Source organism: Cariama cristata, unplaced genomic scaffold (genome assembly GCF_000690535.1).
Source record: "Cariama cristata isolate BGI_N322 unplaced genomic scaffold, ASM69053v1 scaffold6117, whole genome shotgun sequence".
NCBI lineage: Eukaryota > Metazoa > Chordata > Aves > Cariamiformes > Cariamidae > Cariama > Cariama cristata.
Genome location: NW_009628253.1, coordinates 63759 through 81014, shown reverse-complemented (window position 1 = coordinate 81014; position 17256 = coordinate 63759). Strand labels below are relative to the sequence as shown.

Below are 17256 nucleotides of genomic sequence, written 5' to 3'. Positions count from 1 at the left end.
GGTCACTGAGCAGGGTGAGCATCCAGGGTCTATCATCTGCACAGACTGCAGCCCAGTCTCTAACATTAATAATAAACGGTTCACTTTGCTAGGAACACAGCTGTGACAGCATTTGCTTCACTGGAGGAAGAAGGTTCAGCTTCAGACCTCAGCCATGGCTGAAGAAACATTTCTTTTTTTTTTTCCTGGAAAAAGTTTGTATTTACAAAGCAGGTAAATTGGTAGCTTTTAAATGTTGGTTTAATGACGTCAGTTCGTAATTTCTGATAAGTGAGAATGCGTGCCTCATCTTAATCTCATACGTCTAGTATAAATTCACAAGGGGTTAGGATCTCTGACAGCAAAGATAGCACTTGCTGCAGGCAAAGGTTGCTTCAACCAAAACTACATAGGAATACATTTACTAAAAAAATAACCTTTCAGAATTACAGACACATAGGAGTTAGACATAGTCTCTGTAGTTAAATCCATTTTTGATTTTGGAATCAGATGTCAGTTTTTGAGGTAATCCAGTCACGGAAATAAGTCACTCGTGTGTAAACTCCAGGTTTATTTGGTTTGGCACATTCGTCTCCCCAGCTCACTATTCCCACGAGGTACCACATCAGTCTAGAGTCTGGAGTAACCAGTGGTCCCCCAGAGTCCCCCTAGAGAAAGAGGAGGGGAAAAAGAAAAAAAGATTTAATTGATCAGAATGAAAAATATAATTCTCTCCATAGACAGGAGGGTGTGTCCAGTAAGAGAAGAAAGCAAGTAGTATTTCAAGAGCTGTTCTTTGTGCAGAATCCAGGCTGTTTCGGAAGCTCAAGTGGGAAGTCTGTGTTTTTCCTGTTTGCCATGGAATCTCCTGACCTGTCTCTGTGGCTTCACTGCAAAAAAAAAAAGCTTCTCTTCTATTTTGTGAAACACTGCTTCCCACCTGCCTTGTCTTCCTCCTCATACAAAGTAGGGAAACACAAATATATACAGTCATCTAAGCCAACAGGAACTTCTTTTTTTTTATGGTAACCGCTATTCTTTCAACGAATTCTTTTAGTCACTTGCAGCAACAACATTTCAAAAAGGATTTTATCAGGAACTTGTCTTCTAATTAGACAATATCTCCTTATCTAATTAGACAATATCACTTTCAAAGGCTGAATTCAGATACAGTTAGTAGCATGACATGGTACTAATAGTTAAACTGGAAACCTTACAGGCTGAAAGGCGATCCTCACACAACTGACCAAATTCCCCATCTTCCACCAAAATGCTTTACTGAAATAAACAAAAGTTGCACCCCTCTGTTCAGGTCTCTTCAATGGTGACCCAGACAAGAACAGAGGAATGGAGCCTCCCAGACTTACTCTGCAGGGAGTTTTGCTTTGGGCATAAATTTGTAGGACTGGGATTCTGGAAAGGGTCTGTTTTGAACCAGGACTCAGGAGTATATTCTTTGTAAATAACATAAATAGAAATTACCTTTTTAAAAATTATCTCTATGGAAATATTTTTGTTTGAACATAAGCATTTCCTTGCAACATCTGCAAACCTGTATCACGCATATACCCTTACCAGTCCTTTTACACCTAACTTCCTTATAGTTATCTTTGTTTCAGACAGTTTTCCTTCCACTGATCCAAGTCGGTTACCAAAGATCATGACAGATCTCTTATGAGATGGTCTAGTCCAGAATTTAATTTCAGTGAGTGATAGTGCATTTTCGCTGGCAACTTAACTGCTACATTCTTAAACTTCTTCCTTCCCAACTGTACAGATGTCTGGCGCTGGCTACTTGAGACACTTAATTTTTAGCTAATATTTAGTATTTCAGCATTTAGCATCTCTTGTCATGTCACTTTGCAAGCAAATTGTTAGTTAGATTTCACACACAATAAATCATGAGAAGCAAATGGGCTTGTAGCAGTTATTCTGAGTTACAGAATAAGAATTTCTTTTCATGCTATGAAAGGTTTAAATTCTGAATATTATACTAATTTAGCTCTCTTAGTATGGGTTTCAGCTGCTAAATGATATATACTAAATGCTATTTCATTTTACAACTCCATTCCTGTTTGAATGGAGCCTATTTAAAGGACTAATACACTGTCAGTCAAGATTTGGTCAGCCAGATACTGGAGTCAGCATTAAAATAGCTTTCCTTTCTAATTTTCAGCTACAGTTACCTGACAAGCATCTACTCCTCCTTCCAAATATCCAGCACACAACATCCTGGGTGTTATGTCCCCATCATACACTTCTTTTCTGTTGCAAGTGTTTGAGTCGATAAGTTTCACTGTTGCTTCCTGAAGAGCATTTGGAGTTGGACCTGAGGCAAAATATAGTTTGGGTATTTATCAACAGAATTACTTTGCAGTAGATAAGATACAGGAAGAGCATTTCATGTTCTGTTACGGAGGACCAGCTTGACTTGGTTTAATGTGGAGGTTTTGCTTGTGTATCTGTCTAGGTTAGACCCTTAAGGAAAATGTACATTCTCATAGTCTCACTTGGGAATTGTACCATAAAGACAGAAGTAACGATTGCATGGTAATAGTGCCTTAAGTGTAAAACCATATATTTTATACATGCTGCATATAATACCATGGAACACAAATTACCTAGCAATTTGGGCAGATGAAATGAAGACATCTTGGTTCCATTGCTAGATCTACTCTGAGCTTGACCTGACAAGAGTGTGAGCTTGGGCAAGTCACCATCTGCAGCTCACTCAGCCCGTTTATCAGAAAGCCCACAGAGTTATCTGTAGCTTCTGGCTAGAGCTGGGAGAATATTTTTTTAGGTGCTATATAAACACATGCATGGCTGGACTACCTGTCTTAAGAATTTACAGTATGAATTGGAAAGAGAGAACAGGCTTCCTCCTTTTTTCTGCTTCACTGGATTGTAGCTCTGTCCTTGTTCAGTCTAATTTTAGAACCAGAAACTGCTGCTTATGATTAAACAAACCTATTGCTTATAGACAAAGCATTGGACTTACTGCCATACAACATATGGCTACAGAAGTGGTGTCAATTCAGTAGCAGATCAGAGCCACTGTTTGTGACATACAGTTCACCTGGTAGACTCAGGACTCACCGTCATTGGTAAGTGCTCCCCAGCCTGTGATGACAGCATAAATATTGTACGGAAAAGTCTGAGATGGCTCAGGCAGACAAACACGGTGTATGCTACTCGTAAAGTCAACTCGTTTAGAGAGCTGCACAAGGGCAATGTCATAATCATGTTCTGGGTAGCGGTACTTTTCATGAATAATAATAGTCTTGACTGATCGTTTCAAGCTTGGTGGCTTCAGAAGAGCTCCAAAAGTAGCAGTCCACTTCTGAGGGTGACTCATGCTGAAAAAGGTAAGAGTGCTGTAAGTATTTAGCTGAAAATATTAGTGTTCGGGACTTTAAACTTGGTGAGCACCCTTATTGTAAAGCTCCTTCAAGCCAGCTCCCTACTAGATTCTTAAGGCATCCATCACTTTCCATAACACCATGTCCCACGTAATTGTGGGCTGCTGCTAGAAGAGGGCAATGCTGCCTTCCCTCCTCAACCATGGTCTCATACTCCTCCCCTGCTCCTTGTCCCTGATCCAGCCATCGCGTGGCTGCAGGGTGTAATCAAATCAAAAAACTCTTCTGCTAGAAAACCCTTCATTGCCATTACTCTTTTTGCATGTTAATAGTCTGTTCAATCAGCTGTTCCATCTTACATGCCCTGCAGCTTCACGACTGCCATGCTTGAAACAAAAAAGTGCTGGGAGTGCATGGCAGAATGTAGGGGTAGGAATGTGGGATTATAAGTTCTGGTAGCAACCAGCAGCGGCAGCAACCTAGTTGTAACACAAAGGAACACCTTTAGAAACACTTAGTGCCACAGGAAACAGTCTGCCATTTCAGTCACGTTACCTTTTCTGTGCTTCTTTGCTCACTATGCCAAATGACTATTGATTTCCACTGATACAATTGCCAATTCTGCTGCAAAGAGTCAGTCTTTAATTTTTCATTGAAACATTCAAGTGATGGGTCTGCTTAACCCTGACTTTTCTCCTCCAAGGCAGAAAATTGTTCCCCTGAAAGAGTCAGGGGTATGGTGCAAATCTGGAAAGCCACTCAACTGGATGCACAGGAAGCACATTCTGTTGCAGATTCTCTCTAAGATGGGAACTTACTCTCTGAAACAGTGAGCTGCAGATACAAGCCATGTGTTGCTGATGAGCGTTGCACCACAGCGATGGATATTATTGTACTGCAAGCTAGCTTGCCACGGCCAGTCCCCGGTCTCTGCAGAAGACAATCCGCCAACTATTCGCAACGATGATGATTTTACCATTGACTTGACTGATCTATTCTGCCGTAACCCACAGACTGTCAAAAAGGAGAAAGAGTGTATTAGCTATTCTTCTGTTCAGTAACCATGCCTGCCAATGGCTGTGGAAAACATATGTAAAATTACACACCACCTAGGTTCTCTACCAATATCAACATCAACAAGAAAATGTACCTTCCACCAGCCTCCCAGATCAGAGATCCTCATGCACAACCCATTCTGTTAGAAGCCTGAATGAATAACTGACTATTATGGAAAGCCATGATGGTCAACCATTCAGGCTTAGCTGCATGAGCAGCCCAAACCAGGAATCAAAACCTTCACCACACACCCAGGACAATTCCCAAATACAGGGACTGCCCACTTTAACGTCCCAGGTAATCTGTCATCAGGATAAAACATGAACAAGGCAAAATTTAAGATGGCAATGATCCAAGCCATGGGTTTTTGTCACACATGCATGCAGGTTACAACAGCACAATGTCACCTGGAAACAGGCAACTGTGCATTGCACAAATGGCAGTCTGCAAGCGGACCTGGAGAGGTACTTCAGGCAAAGAGCATGACACTAATCCAAGCCAGAGATGACAAAGCCATGGATACCTCCAGCCATGGTGTGCATCCATGACAAAAAGTTTTATCCTCCAAACCCAGAGAGAAATGAAAATATCCATGGTTTCAGCCACTAAACTCAGGATATTCAGGAGCAGCTGAAGCTCCCCCATAGCTTTAGAAACTTCCTCAGTGGACAGAGCTGCTTCAGCTGTCTTCTCCCATCCAAACAGCATCAAATACATCTTACCTGGACCAAGACCCACTAGTTTTCATCCAGGCCCCGATTTCAGCTACACATTACGAAAGTTGACAGACAGGACTATCCCAATTCATTGAAAAAGAGACAGAGCTAAGAATTATTTGCATAGTGACAACAAAATCCAAACCATTGCACTGCCTGTCACCTGCAGACAGTGACCCAGAGGGGGACAAAGCAGAAATCGGTAGTACGTCACTGAAGAGCTGCCAGCCCCAGGGCCCTTGAAGTCCTCAGAAGCGAAACACTGGAGCCACGCAGAGTGTAACCTCTGCTCCTTCCTTCCTGCTAGGATCCTCGCAAGGTTATGTTAACAATACCTCATAGTCAAAAGCATAAATTTGAGGGGGGAAAAAAAAAAAAAAAGTCATACAGTATTGAGAAGCTCATGTGCTCAGTGTAGAGTCTGCCCTGTTCTAAGATTTAAAACCACAATGAAGGGAATCTGTGAAATCTAAATCTACTTGTCCAAATTTTTCCATGTGAAAGGAAAACTGGAGAACATGCCATAATTGATAAGGCTGTCTGCACTAGCATGTTTCCGTCCTGAAAGCTATTGGTAATCCTCAGTTACTGGTCCTAAAACTGCACAATCCTAGCAACCACCTGAGCAGTCAATGTTCAAAGCACAGGATAAAACTCACAGTTCCATCAGTACCCCAAAACACTAGCGCCTAAAATGGACCCAAAATCTGATGTTATTTAATCTTCCGTACTTGAGAGCTTGCAGGTAAGGAACTGGTCAAGACTTCCCAGAGTTAAAAGAAATCCAACTTGTATGCACAGATGGCTTTTTATGATTATTAAGTCTCCAAACAAGCTGACTTCCTTCTCCGAAAGCTTAAAAACATCTCTAAAACAAACTACCTCAACCTAACCCCTACAGCAATACCTTGAGAAGACCAATCATATTGCCTTATATTTCCATAAGGAACAATTTTGTGCTACTAGCTACACCAAAATCCAGAACATTTTCATTATAATCACAGGCTGATGTAACTTTTATAAATTTCCTTATGGTCCTTCCTTCCAATGCCCACTAAAGAAAATGACATATTTCCGATTTCTGAGAGCACACAAAAAACCAGTATTCCAAACTCTTCTGCACGTGCCCAATCCTACTGACTTTCGGGGCACTCCTCACTCGCAGGCTGGGTTAGAGGTCTCTGCTAGGGCTGCCATCCTTAACGCACCAATTGAACAACATGCTGGTACGGGTTGAGGTGTAAATCTCATCACTTAATGTGTAGAGAGGAAAATCACAGGTAGCACGGTGGAGATGAATTTTTATGCTACAGCAACCAAGACCAGCATATATGAAATGGATTCTGCAATCACTGCTCCAAGATGTAGTTCTAATACTTTACATCAGGGAGACAGAGGACAGGGTATGTGCCCTGTGCAGGCAAGATTAGACTTGACAAAGTATTCTATTTAAGTACATGTTTTAATCAATTTATAATAGAGATTGCTTCTAACTATAATCTGCTCAAATATAAAATGCACTCAAATCCGTGATAAGGACTCTCCTGTCTTTAGCACATCATAGTACACATGTCAGCTAGCTGCTGTGCCTGACATTAAAGCAGACAACTAGCCCAGTTAAGTTCCTTTATTTGTTGGAAGTCCTCCTCACTCACTCACTTTACTATGTACACCTAGGAGTCATCTGCAATGTCTTAGATTTCATACAGAAATGTGGCTTAGTCTCTGCGTGTCCAAATACACAATTAAGCAGACACAGTGTAAAAGCTCTCACTGGTACCAACAGCAACTGGATCAGGCTAGTAAATCAACAAGTGTCCTGAGCATTACAGTGCTCAGCCCTTAATGGCTAAGTCCTCTGTTTCCCAGATGGCAGGGCTTACGTTTAAGATGCACCCTCCACCATCTAACACCAGCACTGCTGCCATAGGCACTTACACAGCAGGACCTCTATATGTCCCCCTCTCTGCCTGATGCTGGGGATTTCTATAGAGCCCTCGGCACTTGCTCTTTTCTCATTGTTTGCTCTTTTCTCACAGAATTGTTGATATTATTAACAGAAGGAACATCTCACTGTAAAAACAAACTGACCAGGGACCTCAGCAGTGGGTGTAAGACTTTTTCTAGAGGGATTTTTCTTTTTTACCCCATCACCACTATTTTCAAGCCAGTCTTCCTAAGTATCCCACAATATGCTAATAAAAAAGACTTCCTTGTGAGTGAGCAGGGTTTTTAAACACACAGCTCATCTGCGTGAAGTACAAGGTCACATTCATTAGACAGGAGAACGAGAAAAGGCTTTTAAGGGCCCGGAAAAGTGCTCAGAGGCTATGAACGCTAATTAAAACAATCAGAGAGTTTCCAGGCTTAAAAAGCCCTCACTTACTGTCATTGAAGAGGGCTTCTGCTCTTTTCGTCTCCATATCTGAAACAAACAAACAGTCAGGGTAAGTCCAGGACAGCACAGGACAAGGTTTCCCATCTGCCTGGTCATCCCACCCGACAGGCCACCGCAGTAGGTACGGCTGAGGGGGGCTGCTAGAGAAACCCGTGTAGCCCATATGTGGTCATCTTCTCGCGCTGGGTATTGCGCTCCTCTCCGTGATGCTTCTTGCTGTTCTTCAGCCTGCCAATATCCTCAGAGGACCAGGCACAGGCTCTCCCCCATCCTGCTGGACCCTGATGTTTCTGGAGGGTAGTACAGACAAAACAAGTCCTCTATTACTCAAGATCCGCAATTTTGTTCGGGAGAAATTTTCACAGTGGGAAGTTCTGAAGTTCCTTTTTTTGTTAAAAAAAAAATCAACTAGCCACATTTTATACCAGAGTGAGGGCCAGAGGAGATCTGCTACTCACTCCGAGCCCTCTTCGAGATCAGAAGGCACTGACTTCACTGCAGCGCCAGCTTACAACAGCAGCGGCTCGCTCTCCTTGCTCCTATCTTATTGAGCAACAGAGTGTCTAGTACAGTATTAATACTAAAAGAGATAGTTCATAGCAATTTATTGCATGGCACAGCAGGTTTTAGCAATACATTCATTCCCTCCTTTAATATGCATGTTTTATGTTTATGGACAGTACAATATGCTCATGCTGACCACAAGCATTGGCTCAAGGTATAAGTCTATTCCCCGTCTTCCAGAATGCTATTTTTATTAGTTGCCAGCAGTCGAAACAAATTAAAAAAATTTTTTTTTAAAAATCACATTTTCAATACAGTTTTTAAATTATATATCTATACTTGTACAACATCCACAACTTCATATTTTGCAGCTGGATAGCCTTTCTCAGCAGATCCCTGTCCTTATCCACTTAATTTCTCTTTGCAGCTACACAGAATAACATCCTAGTTTTGATCCAAAACCACACCAAGCCAGGTGTCGTCTTTTGAACGCAAAGGGCCCTGGCTCATACTTGTCACCTATTGTGCTTGTACCCCTTTTGTTTTGCTTGCGGGCTTGACACTCCTCCTGGTGTGCAGGGTGAATTGCGTGTTCGCAATCCGCCATTATTGGAAGTGTACTCATTCATTTCTTAATATGACATTAAGCAGATGATGATAGAAAAAGGAAACAAATAGAACTCCAGTGCATGTAGAGCTTGACCCCGGGGAATGTTACAGAGCAAAGGCAGTGCTAGGGCTGCTGTATGTGCGTGCAGCTGCTGTTTTATTTTGTAAGAATGGGAGATGAGCCACAATTGGACATTTGTATAACAACACAGTCTTTTTCACTATAACAGGAACTGTTCACATAATAAAGATAAATAAGTTTTACTAGTGGTCCAGGAACAACTTGCAAGGTCCCCTTTCAGTAAAACACGCTCACTTGTACTTTCTCAATTCCTATGAAAGAAGGAGGAAAACCCTAAAGGACAGGTACTTCTGCATTTCAATAGTGTCGGTTGTATTCTGTGAATTTCCATGGATGATACGGTTGGTTGTTGCCAAAATCCCTTACATCAAAATGTAATAATCCCAGACAGTAAAAGCTAGGCCAGCAAAGAAATTCAGCGGTGATGTAAACATTACAGTTTGGTACATTAGAAAGTGAGGCCGGGGGGGAAAGGGTGCTGAGCTGTGCTAAGGATTTGGCTACTTCATCTATATGTTTATATTGGCAAAGAATTGTTTTGAAAAATCAGTCCCTACTTGTTTATTTCAAGTATGATGAGCATCCAGTGTTTTCCTAGAAATTCATACAACCTTCAGAACTAGCTCATCATTTCAGTCACTAATATTTTATAGCTGGAAACCAGTAAGAAACCAACAAATGTAATTAACAATGAAAAAGCACATTTTGCCTTCAAGTGCAATATTGATAATAATGTTTTTTTAGCTCCTCTCTGGGTGGAGAGACCTTTACCTCATAATGCCTAATTATAAAGCCTGCAGTCAATTATTAACACTTAAATTCTATTGCAAAGCTCATCGAGACAACAAAAGGAGCAATCAGCTTGTTCGAGCACAGTGCCAGATGCAATTCAATTGGCATGTTCTTGCTGCACTGAGTTTTGCTGTGAGTCACACAGGTGTTCTGCAAGGCACCTGTCTATAGCTCTGTTTGCCTTTTTACCAGGCACCTAGAAAAAAAAAGTACAGGCGTCACATGGGCAAAATTTTACCCATTGCTTCCAGTTGGACCGATGTGTGTAAGCGGAGAAAAAGTCTTCCGCATGCACACTTCAAGTCTTAAACAGTATGTCTGTACAGCTTTGAATTTTAGCATATTTTATAGTACATCCCGACTATGCAACCGATGTACTCTCCACCCACTGCTGTAGGAAAAAGGTCAGTGAGCCCTGTCAATAAATTCAATGCTGTATTCACCAGGGTAGGGGCACTGCTTTGCTTTAGAGATCTGCCAGATTCAGTGCCCCAACCATGTATCCCACACTGGGAGCTGGAACACAAGTACTAAAGAAAACACCACAGCAATAGAGAAAACCTCAAAGTAAAGGGAGTTTTTAAGAGGTGAAAGCGGGTCGGTCTGGCAACAGACCCAGGAACCCACTGTGCAGATCAGGACAGGTGAAATTAAGGGCACAATACCCAGGACTCTAAACCAAGATCCCAAACCCAGAGCGCATGTATGGGTTTGGAAACTTGAACTAACTGACACTATTTTCAGATAAGCTGAGCCCACAGTAGATCCCATCAAAGCAAGGAGCACTTTGGGTTACACGATACTGCTAAAAATCAGCTTCCTTCCTGGCTTACCTCATTAGGGGTTTTCCCTCGTTTGTTACTAGCTCGACACTTTGGCCTGGTCAACAGCATAGCTGTTCGCATTCTGCCAGCCAACATGTTGCAAGCCCTGCCTTGAAGCAAACACTTGTAAGGCACGAGAGACAATTTCACTGCCCAGCTCATTTATTAGTTGCCCTAGTTGTTTGCACTACCAAGAAAAAGCATCAATTAGTAACAATTAAAGTGTCAGAATCTTGTCCCAACCACGTACAGCTGCAAAAATAGTTGTTTGTGCCACATTTAGGAAAACAGTGTTCAGGCTTCCACTGTAAACAAGAACAAGTTCAACTTGAACGTACATTGCCTATCTGTAAAATGGAACTTGCTATTTAATTAAAGCTTGCCTAACTTAAAAGAGAAAACTAATGTTTCAATTAAAATCACAGCAATCTATTGAAACACGGCTTAGGGGTTCCGTCTTTCAGAAGAGGTCTCTGTTCTCCAACCAGACAAGCAATTTTGTTAATACAGTTATTTTGCATATTTAGTAAACGGAATAACCTTAAAACATACTTAAATTATTGGTCTTAATTTCCAACTAATGAGAGCATTGACTTCAGTTACTATTTAAGATTAATAATTTATCAGCAAATAACTTCTTTTTACTCCTCATCATATGTGTTTGAGCAAACATGGAAAGAAAAAGGGATTAAGCAAGAGCAGGAAATCATCTTTATTTTGGTAATTGTTTATACGCAATAGCCAGTTAAGGCCAGGATTTCTAAGGGAGTTCATTGCCCAAAGCCTGTGAATCTAGTTGGCAACCGTCTAAATGTTTGCAGGTTCATAGTTAAATGCAGAGTAAATGTGGCCACTTATCTCTGAGGGATTCAGCAATTCCTGCAGAAAAAAGTGCTCACTTTGCCACGTCTCTAAATAATATCAGTGTTGCTGCATCAGAAGAATTAATTTTGCATCTACTGCCTCGTTTCATTTTAGCCACAGAGATTAGTGTTTATATTAAAAGGAAAATAACGGGCAGAACTCTGTGACATAAATGGATCAGACATTATATTGAAGTGGTCCAAGCAAGGCAAGCAAATGCATTATTGGGGATATTATGCATTTTCAGTGTGGAAAGGGCCAGAGATGGCTGCAAAATTAAAGAAAATAAATCCATTTTAAAAAATCTGATACAGCTTTACCCAATTACATCATTTTTCACAGATGCTGATTCCCACAAGAAAGTTGATTTTCTTTAAAGGTTTCCACCTGTGATGTTGTTATATGTCATTATATAAATGCTAGCTTCAAAGTAAAACTGCATGTTCCATTCTCTATTATATCAAGTTCCCACACCTTGCTTGTGTAAGTTGTTTTTTTGCACAGAGAAGGCAAAGTAGAGATTATCTTAAACGGGGTATGAAAGGAGGGGAGGATTATAAACAAAAAAATTTAAGAAAAAGTACGTGCTTCAGTACTAATGACACATTCTTGGACATGCATTTGAAGCACAGCTTCGTGAAATGCAGCAGGGAGCAGAGGAAGCATTTTCCCCACTGTCCTTCGTCCCATTTTAATAACAATTTCCTCGAAAAGAGAGAGAATGATAAAATTCTCAGCTGCATCAGAAACAGGGGGCTCACCTATTTCAGCGTTATTTAGGGTAACAACAGTGCGTGCAGGCAAAAAAAGGATCTCAGCAAGTTTCAGTAGGTCACCAACCCATGCAGCTGAGAGGGATGTCACAGAGAATGTCAATGCATCTGTCCTGCAGTGCAGACAGGTGGGGATAATAGCTCTACTCTAATACTCTTTAATTACATTAAAGACCATGAAGGCCCCAGGGTACTGGGGTGAAATGGGAATGACAGCAGTGAGCAGCAGATCCAGTCATGTTCCAAAAATCGTACCCAAGAGGCAACGCAAGAGTTTCCTGAAAGATACCAAAACATGAGCTGTGGGCTCAGCTGGAAAGTCATGCTCTTGTGTGGTTACACAGTGCACACAACCCAAAACGTCTCCCCACTAACCTTCCAATAGTCTCACCACTCTCTCAACAGGAATTACCTCCCTAGAGTTATGCACCCTTGTAGCAAAACATGGCTTAGATAGAGGTGATGCAATTCTCATTCCTTCAACAGGGGAGAGCAACCTGGTAGAGACAAGACAAAGGCTTTGTACCTCTAATTGTCCCTGTCACCCAGCCCTTCCCTCCCTACTTATGTCCACTGGACATGTCCTCAACATCCATGATTTCTCCTCCAACATCAACCACATCGTAATTCTGTCCCTGAGGACAGACAGAGGTCCACACCTCACAGCATACTTACAGCTCCATCTGGGCATCCTACAGCCCCAGGAGGGATCTGCATGAGGAACTACGTACCAGTTCAGTAGCGTGTATCCAAGCTGATACAGTTTTTAGCATTATTTTTCTTCCTAACCCAGTCTTATGCCCCACAGCTGCAATCAAGGTCTCACTACAGTAGGGGCAGCCAAAATCACTTGCAACCTCTGCAGGCAAAGCAGAGAAGGGAAAAACAAGAGTTGAGTGAGGAAATTTATTAAATCAGCTTATCTGGGTCATCTAAGAAGTCAGGCCAGGATGATTTCCTGCTTAATTCCTTCATCACAAGCGTGTCCTTGCAACAATATTAATTTTAAAATACATTTCAGTCCCTCTCATTTCAGTCAGCCCCTCTAGACTTGCAAACACTGAAATGTACCACTTTGTCGCAAACTAATGACATCAAAATGGCAGAATGTCAGATCTCCACTGTATTTGCCAATGTACAGATGCACATCCTGTTCCACTCCTCCATGCTGCTGTTGTCGCTCGTAAAGCACAAAAAACCCAGACTGCAACATACATTATTTGAGATGAAACATTCCTCAGTCATCCAGGTCAGACACTCATCTGTGTGTCTCCCACAGAAGACTTGATAAAAGAAGTGAGAATCTGTCTCCTAGGTTCTGTACTTTGTATTTGTAAGAAGCTTTTGCAAGCCCCAGATGCCAGATAAATAGAAACAATAACAGTTGACTTGTTGATCAAAACCAATTCATGACTCATTGTTCATGATCAAAACCCTTGGCTGTGCAACAGGTGGGAATACTTCCTACTCATTTTGAAGAGTGCCAAGGATCTTGCAACCAGTTTCTTTCTGATATCAGAAGTACATTCCCAAAAATACATTTTGGGAGACTTCCAACCTACCTGACAAAGGGAAATAGTCTGGCAAGCTGCTCTACACTTTGCTTAATAGGGATCCAGGCTGTGAGGTGACTCTACTTCTAACCCAGAAACCCTGGGGAGAAAAATTCAGCCTTGTAAGAGAGCTCTTTGGTGCCAGAACTATACAGAAGACAAACTGCAACACCTTCTTCTTTCAGTGCCAGTGGAAGAACAAGTCCTAACATGGGTGTTTCCAAGTCACCCGACTTTGATATCTCATTTTGCTGGCCCTTGGACTGCTGTTCAGAGAAGACAGGACTTAGTTTGCTTGATTCTCCACTGAAAAAATATTTTGGCTTCCAGTGGGGTTTGTACATCCCAAAGAGAAGCAATCACCCCTTGTAGTCTGCACTGGTGAGGCCACACCTCGAATACTGTGTTCAGTTTTGGGCCCCTCACGACAAGAAGGACATTGAGGGGCTGGAGCGAGTCCAGAGAAGGGCGACAAAGCTGGTGAAGGGCCTGGAGAACAAGTCTTATGAGGAGCGGCTGAGGGAGCTGGGGGTGTTTGGTCTGGAGAAAAGGAGGCTGAGGGGAGACTTTATCACCCTCTACAACGACCTGAAAGGAGGGGGTAGCCAGGTGTGTATTGGTCTCTTCTCCCCAGTACCTAGCGATAGGACAAGAGGAAACGATCTCAAGTTGTGCCAGGGGAGGTTCAGGCTGGACATTAGGAAGAACTTCTTAGGCATTGGAACAGGCTCCCCAGGGAGGTGGTGGACTCACCATCCCTGGAGGTGTTCAAAAAACATTTAGATGTGGCGCTTCAAGACATCGTTTAGTGGGTTTAGCGGGCATGGTGGCATCGGGTATATGGTTGGACTTGATGATCTTTGAGGTCTCTTCCAACCATAATGATTCTATTCTAGTCTATACAAGTGCAGAGATCTCTATCATCTCCTGTTTTCTTTCAAAGCTAGAGTGGATGTCTGGAGATACCACTGTCCTTGGCCAGGTGACTATGAAGCCTAGCTAAATAAGAAAGCAGAGACTTCAGTAATAATACATCTGAAGATACCCCAATACAAATGTGTTTTTGCAGCCATGTGTAAAGAACATCTACTGTTTAGTGATGATACAAAACAGAGACAATATTATTTTGTTTTCCTTGAAGTTTTGCACACTTCCTATTTTTTCCACATCTGTACAATCAAGCTTCTCTTTTTGAAAAAACTGAACTAATAAAATATTGTCCATTTAGGTTTTATCCCCTCTTTATTCTGAATCCTCAGGAATGAGGACGCAAAGCAAGTCCTCCCCCTGATCTGGCAGACTTAGTTTTGTACTGCTGCCCTGAACTGCAGCTGAAGATCCCAAGAGTTGCACCCAATTTGTGGGAATTTGTTGGAGCTGATCCTGAAAGCAAATACTTTTGAGTGAAGTGCAAGTTGAGACATGGTGTTGAACAACAAGATGATTAACAAGATGATTAGATCCGGGGAGGAAGACTTAAGGAGGTTCTCCTTATCAGACCCTCCTAGTATGCAACGTAAATAAGTGCCTGACCTGGATTTGTTCAACTAGTTAGCTATGCTGAGCTAAACTGGGCTATATCACAGCCCTCAAATTAGAATCTTTTGATAAGGTCATTACAATGAACAGGTTAATGATTTTTTTACAAGCCATTATGAAAACGTTCTGGGATTGCCTCAAGATAAACAAGGATTCCAGTTGGCAAACCCGTCAAAGCTACAATGAAGCAGGATTTAGAAAGGTGCTTCAGAGCATGGAAAAAAATCTAGGGCTTCTTAGCTTTCCTCAGTTTAAATATGGACAGGATATTTCAGGAGAGGAGGGACAAGTGGAAATGCGAAACCTAGACCCTTCTCTAGATTTCCAGTTCAACTTCTGTTGAAAATTGTCACTTCTCCCAGACATGAGGAAGAGGATGAGCCTTGTAAATTGAGACCTGCATCTCCTTCAAAAGCACAGGAGGGCTCTGTTCTATACTCTTCACTTGAGTCAACCTGGTTTTCTTAAACGGCAGCACCAACAGGAGCTTGCCTGTCCCTCATAGCACTGCTGAAATCCTATTAGCAAAGAAAGATTCAAATGGAACCTTTTATTGTTGTCTCCTAGAAATGGCAAGGCATTGTTTATGTTCCCCTCATGTGTAACGATTACACAATGCTAGTCCTGTAGTGAGTAGTAGACCTATGTAGTCAGTGTTTTATGGTAAGGCTGGGAGAGCCAAGAAAAGCAACGCAAAGTTTATCAAACAACTTTATCAAGGTAACTCAGAGATGCTATAATTTACTGAGACCAAATATTTAATAAAAACATTGTGATTCAATTATATCAGCTAATTTTTTTAACTAGCAACTAGTACATTACTGTAACAGCCCTGGTGCAGTTCAAGGGCAACTAAAACAGAGTTTTGAGTCACTACCCACATTCACCAGACTGAATAAAAGCACTAATCAGATAACTCAATGAGAAGATCACAGCCCTTCTCTAACAAGCATTTTTGTACTCTTTCCAATTTTATCCCTTATGCAAGGCAAATTAAACTGAAGCTTCAAAATTCACTAAATCATGACCTGACTGTCTTTAAAAAAAAAATCCCAGAAACCTCTTTGACTCACTCTAGTTGATGCCCACACACTGTTTCTATCTGGGAGAAATTACATGTGCTTTTTGCAGGAACTACTGACATGTAAACAACACCACAGAGAAATGGTGATTCTTTGCCCAAAGGGCTGTCACCTATCATCCTGAGCCATTCCAAGACTGGTTGGCCCGTCAAGAAACAAAGGGTGTGTGACAACTCAAATATGAGTTTCACCACATTGCTGCAATGCGGTGTGCTCAGTTCAAGCGCCAAGAGGCAGAACAAGAGATTGCTCCTGGTCATTTCTGAATGGGAGGAAGTCTGGATCCATCCAGCATGGAATCTGGCCCAGGCTTCTTGTTTTTTCAACACAGTTGTCTGGCCTCTGCAGGTCTCTGCTGGTTTAAGTAGTCTAGTGTGGAAAAGCAAGCAGCAAGTACCCACCCATGTGCTGTACCATCACCCTTGTGCTTAGGAGTAAGTGAAAGGTCTGCAAAAACAAATAGAGCAAGTATCTGCCCCTTCCTTTCAATTAGCAACTCATTCTTGAAAAGTCTGACACCCAGAAAAAAATGCTGATTATATAAAACTGAAGCCAAGTCAGAGACAAGAGTCTAAGCCTGCACAAAAATTCTCTAACGGATCAGAAGTGTAGAAGAGGAGGGAAACCCATCTTCCAGTGTCTCTTTGGTAAATGGCTAAATCAAAAAGATAGTGCTGTTAATTTTCAGGTTCTGCAGATGCAGGTCTGCTTTGCAAAGAAGATCCCCAGCTCAGAAGTCACATAGATAAGAACATTTTCCCATTCTTTCCCTTTTCCCTAGGAAATTTGCAAGGATTTTGATCCTCCCACCAAACACTATTTTTTCAGTGCATTAGCTGTTTCCCCACTGTCATCCGAGCATAGTTTCTGCACTTTCAGGCTCCTCAGAAAAGCAAAGACCTAGGGAGCACGTTTGTGTTGCTGAGTACTGAAGCACCATGGTGAGGCTCCTACTCCTTACCCTGATAGCAGTGTGAGGTTGGTACAGCACTTTGGACGGAGGTTAAGTCTGTACTGCGAGGCCACAGAGCAACTGCTCCTGTTTACCCATATTTAAGACATATTAAAAAGACTTAGGTGGGGTTTATACATTGCCACTGATTTTATTCTAACTTAATGAGCA

General features: G+C 41.8%; 1 protein-coding gene across 1 annotated transcript; it reads right to left on the bottom strand.

Annotated features, from left to right (window-relative positions):
* Positions 1-485: 485 nt before the first annotated feature.
* Positions 486-8622, bottom strand: LOC104165162 (transmembrane protease serine 11E-like). The gene is made up of 6 exons (XM_009704724.1): positions 8550-8622; positions 7500-7538; positions 4160-4355; positions 3079-3338; positions 2166-2308; positions 486-647 (listed from the first exon to the last, which is right to left on the bottom strand). Exons 1-6 carry the CDS (start codon positions 8620-8622, stop codon positions 486-488), a joined length of 873 nt encoding a protein of 290 aa, XP_009703026.1.
* Between the last annotated feature and the right edge of the window lie 8634 nt (positions 8623-17256).

Excerpts from the sequence above, each read along its gene's own strand:
- LOC104165162 (XM_009704724.1), bottom strand. The coding sequence starts at position 8,622 with ATGGCGGATTGCGAACACGCAATTCACCCTGCACACCAGGAGGAGTGT. Across the intron at positions 7,539-8,549 it reads CCGCAAGCAAAACAAAAGGG|ATATGGAGACGAAAAGAGCA; the intron begins GTACAAGCACAA and ends TGTTTGTTTCAG. Across the intron at positions 4,356-7,499 it reads AGAAGCCCTCTTCAATGACA|TCTGTGGGTTACGGCAGAAT; the intron begins GTAAGTGAGGGC and ends CCTTTTTGACAG.